The 9,834-nt window shown below is 43.2% G+C and overlaps 1 protein-coding gene across 1 annotated transcript in view; it reads left to right on the forward strand.

Annotated features, from left to right (window-relative positions):
- Positions 1–5,032, forward strand: part of KASH5 (KASH domain containing 5) — an 85,420-nt gene extending 80,388 nt beyond the window's left edge. Inside the window, exon 14 of the mRNA XM_044278180.1 lies at positions 4,574–5,032. Coding sequence (XP_044134115.1) covers positions 4,574–4,775 — 202 coding nt within the window. The 3' untranslated portion in view covers positions 4,776–5,032. The remainder of the gene's footprint in view (positions 1–4,573) is intronic.
- The last annotated feature ends 4,802 nt before the right edge of the window (positions 5,033–9,834 follow it).

Below are 9,834 nucleotides of genomic sequence, written 5' to 3' on the forward strand. Positions count from 1 at the left end.
ACTTGTGAGTTCCGTTTAAAGGCTCTCACAAGCGGCCCCCAACGCATCCGTCCAGCCCTAATGCATTCTGAGTGGATGCAAATCCGCTCAGACTGCATCAGTCTGGCAGCGTTCAGCCTCCGCTCCGCTCAGCAAGCGGACACCTGAACGCTGCTTGCAGCGTTCGGGTGTCCGCCTGGCCGTGCGAAGGCAAACGGATCCGTCCAGACTTACAATGTAAGTCAAGGGGGACGGATCCGTTTGAATTTGACACTATATGGCTCAATTTTCAAACGGATCCTTCCCCTATTGACTTTCAATGTAAAGTCTGGACGGATCCGTCTGAAGCTACTTTCACACTTAGAATTTTTTCTACAATATAATGCAGACGGATCCATCCAACAGACAAACAGGAAAGCCTTCAAATTTTACCACAATTCGCAGGCAACCAAAAGTCCTAATTTAGCCTAAGGCACGATCCATGTCTGATCAGTGATCTCCATCAGAAGAGGTGGACATTTTTCCATTACACCTTATAGCGTATGGGTTCTACTCCTGGGTTTGGTTCACAATCACTGATGTACAACACTGACCAAACACGGAGTGTGTGAAAGCATCCTTAGATTATAGTAGATTTAAATCATCACTCACTATCCCACTGGTACAGGTTAACTGACTTTGAGAGGGGGCACATCACTGGACTGAGAGAAGCAGGATGATCATTGCGACAACTGCCCACCAGCTAGGCCGATCTTACCTAGCTGTTAGGAGCAGTGACTTTGTGATGGCATGCACACAGTTAACAGGCCACAGACATCCCAGACAGACACTAGTAGAGAGGATTTAGTTAACAGGCCACATACATCCCAGACAGACACTAGTAGAGAGGATTTTTTGGTACACAGAGAAGCACGAGCATCCCCTTCAGTTATGTTGTCCACCATCTAGACACAGGTGGCACCTTCATTACACACCACTGTCTCTGCCTGAACCATTTTAAGGCACTTAGCAGAAGGAAATTTGGTGTCACAGTGCCCATTACATGTCTTGCCATTGGCAGCCATCCACCATAGTCTTCGTTTGCAGTGGTGTCATGAACATGAAATTTGGACTGTTACAGACTGGAATCATATAATCTTTGGCTAAGAATCCAGGTTCTGTTTAGGATCTGAAGATGATTGGATTCAGTATGGAGGTCTCAAGGTGAGCGCTTCAACCCTGCCTTTGCTGTAGAGTAAAACACTGCTATAACTGCTGGTGTGATAATCTGGGGAGACATGGCAAACTCTAGTACTAATACAATGAACACTAATAACACAGCAATATGTGCAGGACATCCTGCAGCCACATGTCTTGTCTCTCATGGCAGGATTTCCAACTGGCATTTCTTAGCAGGATAATGCTCTCCATTCCCTAGTGGGCCCCTGAGCAAGACGGGCCCCTAGCCCCAATTGCTTACACAAGTGACACAGACTGCACTGCATATAGATACCGCACCTCAATTAGCCCATGTTCATATAAAAAACTGGGTAGACTATTTAGTAAACTGCCCAGATTTTTATTATAGATGCATCAGATGGCTGAGATAACTTCTGGGTATAGAGGAAGGCCAGCCAGAATCAGCTTTCCTTAGGGACCTGCCTTCTTAAAGTTGCTGCAGGGACCCCCCCATAATAAATCATCTTGCAGCATCTTGCTGCTGTCTGCCGCTGTTTGAGAAAGTAATATTTGCATGTTGCTGTTCAGTTGGCCTCCAAAATAAATTTTACTGATGGGCCCTAGGCACCCCAGTTTCCCACAAACGTATCCTCCAGATTGCAACACTCCGTTGCCTGTCCTTTCACCAGATTTATCACCCAGCTGGGACCAGCTTTGACGCCAGTGCAGGATCTACAGGCCCAACTGTAACATATGTGGGTAAATGTGCCGCAGGATATCATACAGAACCTGTATGCCTCCATGCCCCCACCATATCTCATTTTGTATCTGGACTAGAGGCGGCCTAAGGCGGGGTTCACACGGGCTTTGCGGGTGACGTGCGGGAAAAGATGCAGGTGCGTTGCGGGAAAATGCGTGATTTTTTCCCCCCGAGAGTGCAAAGCGTTTAATGAGTTGTACGCGCGTGAGAAAAATCGGCATGTTTGGTACCCAGATCGAACTTCTTCACAGATTTATTAACATGGTTATAATGGAAAATAATAGCATTCTTAATACAGAATGCTTAGTAAAATGTCCATTGAGGGGTTAAAAATAATAAAAAATTTAACTCACCCATCCACTTGGTTCTCTTCTTCTTTCTTCAGGACCTGGGTAAAGGATGACATCACTGCGCTCATCACATGGTCCATCACCGTGGTTATGGGTCATGTGATGGACCATGTGATGAGCACAGTGACGTCATCCAAAGGTCCTTTACCCAGGTCCCGAAGAAAGAAGAGGAGATCCGCTAAGCGACCAAGTGGATGGGTGAGTTAAATTTGTTTATTTTTATTTTTTTAACCCCTCCATTCCTAATTTACTTAGCATTCTGTATTAAAAATGCTATTATTTTCCATTATAACCATGTTATAAGGGAAAATAATAAAGATTGGGTCCCCATCCTAATGGTCTCCTTAGACACCATACGTGAACATCGCACACCATTCGCACTTGCTTGCGGATACTTGTGATTTTCACGGAGCCCCATTCACTTCTATGGTGCCTGCGTTGCATGAAAACAGCACAATAAAGAACATGCTGCAATTTTTACGCAACGCACAAGTAATGCGTGAAAATCACTGCTCATGTGCACAGTCCCATTGAAATGAATTGGTCCGGATTCAGTGTGGGTGCAATGCGTTCACCTCATGCATTGCACCCGCTCAGAAAACTCGCCCGTATGAAAGGGGCCTTACAGAATAGTAGAGCCTCCTTTTACTTGTACAGTTTTCCTCAATAAACTTACCCATTCACTCTAATATTGTAATCACTTACATATATCATCGTTACATTCACACACAACAAAGTGTCATTCCAACAACCCACATATTACTGCAGAGAGTGATTGGCTGCAACAGTCACATTTGGGTAGTCTCAATGTCATCACTGCAGGACAGTAAAGGCGGATTTACATAGCACAACTGTTGGGCCGATTATATTATCTGGAATGAACATCCCTATGAATGCACGTTCCTGTTAATAGGCCTGTGTGCTGCCAATCTCCTGTTGTGAAATGATCTTTCATACAGCACATTAAATAATTATTTATGGTCAGCAGATTGTGCTGTGTGAACAGAATTCTGGTGCTCAGAAACAATGAATCTGTATGAGAGTAAGTGATGCTTGTCCCCATACTGTGGAGGTGATTGCTGCATGTAAACACCGCTGTTTACCTCCACTAACAAGCAGGCAGTTATCGGGAAGGAACATACTTTCCCATTAATTGTCTGCTCAGTCGGGTAGTGTAAATCCACCTTAACAGAGATCAGAGGGAGCAGACTGGCAGATCCTTTTACATGGTCCAGTTCTGTACCATAATGAATACTAATGAACAATAAATTAAGTTGATCATCACTTTAAATGAACAATCATTACTACGATCATTCATTCCCCATACTTTAACACTATGTCAACAGTATATCACCGGTTTACACAGTGGCTAGTGCTGCTGAGCTGACTATTGGGGAAGTTACTGCCCCCATAAACAAGTAGATAATTGAGAAAACTAATGTTTTCTAGGATATTTACATGGGCCAATTTCTCACAATGCGCGTCTGTTCCTAAAAATTGATCATCTGCATGTGTAAAAGAGCCCTATGAGTTGTTTCTTGTTCTCTTATATCCCCTGCTATCTGCCAGATTTTTAGAGAACCTCTCTTAAGGCCTCTTTCACACGAGATTAGGTCTGGATGCGTTCAGTAAAACCCGCACCATTTTGCAAGCAACTTCAGTCACTTTTGTCTGCAATTGCGATCAGTTCAGTTTTTTCCAGCTGGGTGCAAAGCGTTTTGATGCTTTTTTTCATGCGCGTGATAAAAAAAACTGAAGGTTTACAAACCAGCAACAATCAGTGAAAAACGCATTGCATCCGCACTTGCTTTCGGATGCAATGGGTTTTTCACGCAGCCCCATTACTTCTGTGTAAAAAACGCAGAATATAGAACATGCTGAGATTTTCACGCAACGCAGAACTGATGCGTGAAAAACAACACTCATGCACACAGGGTCAGGATTCAGTGCGTGTGCTATGCGTTCATATCACACATTGCACCCACGCAGGAAAACTCCCTCGTGTGAAAGGGGCCTTAATATGTCTGTTCGAAGCAGTACAGATTGGACAGTATCACTGTGCAAGGACTTATGCCTTTTATTTTACCAGACTGTGCAGGATACAAGAACATAGTGTGCTGCGTTTTTTGTATCCTTTTTTTAACTAACATATACGTCAAACAGAGACATAAACCGTGATGTGAACCCACCCTTAGAGATGTATACTTTGCATTACATTTATTATAAATCCTGTGATGAGTGATGTGGTTCCCTATGCCATTTGCTAGTTATCATAGTGGAAGGCTTTTCATGTCACTTATTCCCTGATACCATTCATTATATTTAGGTTATTTTCAGAGGAAGGCTGCTCCTTGGCTCCCTTTATTCCAAAGATGAGATCTTACTTTTCCACTCTGAGACTTTTCCTGGTGATTCTTCTCTACACCTTGATCTTCTCCATATGGTCTGGAGAGAACATCTGGACAGTTGTATCAACAATCCTGTGGCCTCACCTCAAACTACAACATCTGAAGCTGCCACCAATTTAGTCCTCCCCTGGACTGTAGTAAGAGGGATAACTAATATGTACTACAGATATTATAGCTCAGCAAGAACTAAAACGCTGGATAAGAGCAAGTTTAAATATGTTCAAGTTCCTGTTCCATAACCTTGCATGTCTATTCTCTATATTGTCTGAATTTACTCGTCCTTCCATGCCAGTTGTCCTATCATTTAAACTAACTGATCATTTATTGGATTACAAGTTTTGCCAAGATGGAGATTCATCTAAAACTGATGCTAAGAAAAGTGGAGGAAGGTCTATAACAACCAGACTCCAGCTTGGTAATGGTTGGAGTCTGGTTGTTATAGACCCTTCAGAGGCCCTTTGGAAGAGTAAAGCAAGCCATGGGCCACTGCTACGCCTTGAGGGCTCATGTACACAGCCATAAGGCCCCTTTCACACGGGCGAGATTTATTCGCGGGTGCAATGCGTGAGGTGAACGCATTGCACCCGCACTGAATCCAGACCCATTAATTTCTATTGGCCTGTGCACATGAGCGGTGATTTTCACACATCACTTGTGAGTTGCGTCAAAATCCCAGCATGCTCCCCTTTGTGCGTTTTCCACGCAACGCAGGCCCCATAGAAGTGAATGGGGCTGCGTGAAAATCGCAAGCATCCGCAAGCAAGTGCGCATGCGGTGCGATTTTCACGCACGGTTTCTAGGAGACGACCGGAATGGAGACCCGATCATTATTATTTTCCCTTATAACATTGTTATAAGGGAAAATAATAGCATTCTTAATACAGAATGCATAGAACAATAGGGCTGGATATAATTTAACTCCCCTTAATCCACTTGCTCACACAGCCGGCTTAATACAGAATGCTATTATTTTCCCTTATAACCATGTTATAAGGGAAAATAATAAAATCTACACAACACCTAACCCAAACCCGAACTTCTGTGAAGAAGTCCGGGTTCGGGTCTGGGTCACAAACATGCCGATTTTTCTCACACGTGTGCAAAACGCGTTACAATGTTTTGCACTCGCGCAGGAAAAATCGTGCATTTTCCCGCAATGCATCCGCATCTTATCCGGGCCAAAAACATGATGCCCGTGTGAAAGAGGCCTAAGTGTATTGCCGTCCGCAAATCGCGGCAGAGTGCATGCTGCCATTTTGTTTCTTCCTACAGAAAAAAGACAAGACCAGATTAGGACATGTTCTATTTTTTTGCCCCATTGAGAGTAATGATGACTGTAATGACAACCGTGTGCGTGAGCCCTTAGGCCTCTTTCACACAAACTATACGAATTGGCTCCAGATGCATTCAGTGAAACTCGCACAATTTTGCAAGCAAGTTCAGTCAGTTTTGTCTGCGATTATGCTCAGTTTTTTCCACGCGGGTGCAATGCGTTTTGATGCGTTTTTCACACGCTTGATAAAAAAACTGAATGTTTACAAACATCTCTTAGCAACCATCAGTCAAAAACGCATTGCATCCGGACTTGGAAGTCCGGATGCAATGCGATTTTTACTGAAGCCTCATTCACTTCTATGGAGCCAGGGCTGCATGGAAAAAAGCTGAATATAGAAAATGCTTCATTTTTCACGCAAAGCAGAACTAATGTGGGAAAAAAAACGCTCATGTACACAGACCCCTTGAAACGAATGCGTCAGGATTCAGTGAAGGTGCTATGCGTTCACGTCACACATTGCATTCATGTGGAAAAGTCTCTCGTGTGCAAGGGGCCTTAGGGTACAGCCAAACTGAGGATTGTGCATGCAGTTTTGGAACCCAATTCTAAAAAGAGAAGTCATATCAGTCCTTTATACTTTTTCTCCTATTATCCACTGATTTTGGCTTCCAAAACTGCATGCTAAAACAGGTCAGTGTTATCCAACACATTTCAGAACTGTAAGGGTTACATAGCATCATAAATCAATATAATGCTATGCAACCTCAGTAGTGCTGGAAGTTCAAGACAGGAGCTGCGCTGCGAGTTCGGAGCAAGACACTCGCTAGTGTTGAACCAGCCTAAGGACCCAGCACAGCGCATCCATGAGAACCTGGTTCAGGGACCACAAAGAACAATTTCACAAAGAGTTAAATCAACCTTAACTACACAAACACTGGACACAATCCACTTCACTCCAGTCACCTCCCCCTACAATATATCATATAAAATCTACTGGAAGTGGAGCAAAGTGTACTTGTGCATAAAGGATTTAATAGGTTAAAAACTGTAAAAAGATCCAATTTAAAATCCATTTAGTCTACCTGCACATGATATGGATCACACACGTTTTTTCTGTGCAGATTCTCATGTGGAAAAATTGCAGAGCAATACAGAACCAGCAAAGTGTATGAGATTAGCGAAATCTCATGTGCAGTGTGCGCGGATTGTCATGCCAATGTGCGGCTCTTTTGTGCCACAAGTAACACTTGCAGTTTTTGGAGCGGAAATGCACAGAAATACACATGGACATTTGTGCGGAATTTTTGCAAGACAGGCCTCACCCGTGTGCAGAGAGCCTTACCCTGTCCATAATATCCAAGCATCATAAAACTGAAGCTGCTGTCTAAAGAGCCTGTTAAGATCTTGCTACAATTTCAGAAAAAAATCTGATAAATCATGGCAACATTGATAAAAACAAAAACCCTAAATTAATGGCTGAAAAATGTTAAGTGTAGGGCAACCCTTTAAATAGAATATATAACAAAAAAAGGGTGACCTTGTTAAAGCTTAACTTTTAATCAACAATAAATATAAAAGATAAGTCCATAGGTACAATAATATGTGCTACACGAGTGTGCCTTTATTACCAGTGCTCAGTAAAAAAAAGGAACAGTCTTACCACAGGGTCACAAAGTGGCACCACCATTAGGGTCTCCAGGATCCGAGTGCTGGGTCTCTGAACCTCTCTCGCCCTACTTGGCCTGGACTTATACCTATCAAAGGAGCACCACGATCACCCCTATTAAGGGTGACCCCAGTGGACAAAAATAACTCACCTACTTGGGTATCCCTACCAATTCCCCTACGCAGTTTAGTGACTGCCCAGCTTCGGCAGTAGAGGTGGAGGGAGATCCCAATGTCGGACCTGTTCATCCCTCTGAGGCAGTCACTAGGCAGCACAGGTCTTGCAACTAGGGCTGAAACAATGCAATTTGTTTGTGCCATGTGACCACGGAGTATGAGTGAAGCGCATGCTATTACTCACGCTTCATGGTCTCCCGCCGGCCAGCCTGACATACATCGTCAGGATGTAGTGCATGCAAGCGCTCACTATGACCTGACGCAGTATGACATCAGGATACAGTGCAGAGCGTTAAGAAGACGATGCAACTGCGGAGTGTCGGCGGTGCCCATACAGGAAAGGCAAATATTTTATTTCACTGGCCCTGGGGACTGCACTGGCAGAAAGCCTGATGGCACTTGGGGGTGGGGACCTGATGGCACTGGGGGGGACCTGATGGCATATGGGGGTGATGAGTTTTTAAAAAGGAAAACATTCTATTAATTCATTTTTTCTTATTAGAGCACTCGAGTAAAATCGGTAGAATACTTGTTTACAAAAATAATTGATAGCTGCAGCCCTACTTGCAACATAATTTAGGATTGTAGCCAAGCCAGTACCTTATCCCCTCATCAGTACACAGGAGAGAAAACTGACTTAGCTGTGAAAGGGAAAAATATATATATATTAACTTTCTTTCCAAAAAGATTAAATCAAGACCTGTTTAAACGGTCAAACATTGCACTTATTAGGATAGATCCCTTCCAATTGGTGACTATAAAAGGAAAAAGCTTTTTCTTTACATTTTACAGAGCTAAATTTTCATATCCTCTTAAAAAGAAGTAATAGTATAACCAAGCACCAATCAGCTACAGGTGAAAAAGAACTCCCCCCCCCCCCCCCCCTTCGAAGGAATGTGGTGGATTTGATTGGCTGCAATGCTAGCAGGCAGTATAACAGCTATTGAGCTTTATTAAAGGAAATGTGTCATGAAAATTTTTATCTGCCAGTTAAAAGTCAGATAGTAGCACATATCCTTTTTTTCTGATTGTAGATTTTTTATTCCATTTCCTGAACATGATTATGGAGGTTGCCATAATAATGTTCAGGAAATTTACACAACATTAAAAAAATGCTTTACGGCAGCTCCATGGGCCATAGTGGTCAGGAGGGGACCTCATTGACTTCTATGTTAGAGTCTTCTAGGCATGCTTTGTGAAGAGGTCATTGTACAAGGAAAGAATAGATAAGTTCTAACAATCACTTATTGTTAATGGTGGATCCTGTCTTATCTATACACAGAGGTGATATCTCCTTATCATTAGGCCGAATGCACACGGCCGTGAGCAGTCCGTGGAACCACGGGCTGGATTCCTGCTGAGAGCAGGAGCGCACGGCGTCATTGGTTGCTATGACGCTGTGCGCTCCCTGCTGCCGCCGCCGCAATACAGTAATACACTGGTATGATCTATACCAGTGAATTACTGTATTGTGGCGTCAGTAGGGAGCGCACGGCGTCATAGCAACCAATGAGGCCGTGCGCTCCTGCTCTCAGCAGGAATCCAGCCCGTGGCTCCACGGACCGCTCACAGCCGTGAAAAACGGCCGTGTGCATTCAGCCTTACAGGCAGGATTAGAATAATATATAACAACTGCAGTAAAGTGATCTGTACAGACCAATTAGTGGCGTTCACACGTCAGTTATTTCCATTAGTGATTGTGAGCCAAAACCAGGTGAAGCCTCCACAGACATAAGGTATAATGTAAAGATCTGCACCTGTTCTGTGTTTTTGACCCGTACCTGGTTTTGGCTCCCAATAACTGATCAAAACAACTGACCAAATAACGTGTGAACTCAGCCTTATTAGGCATAGTGATCAGTGCGAAAAACTGCAGGATTTTATGGTTTTTGTTTAAATATAGAAATTGACATGGGAAATTAAAAATAACGACCAAAAATTATTTAATATGTTAAACAAAAAAAAGTGATTTAAACAATAGGTCATTTTCTGATGACACATTCCCTTTAATTCACAACTGAATTAAATGGACATTTAAAGGACATGTTCAGGATTAGCAAA

The sequence above is a fragment of the Bufo gargarizans genome, chromosome 2, assembly GCF_014858855.1.
Source record: "Bufo gargarizans isolate SCDJY-AF-19 chromosome 2, ASM1485885v1, whole genome shotgun sequence".
Classification (NCBI taxonomy): Eukaryota; Metazoa; Chordata; class Amphibia; order Anura; family Bufonidae; genus Bufo; species Bufo gargarizans.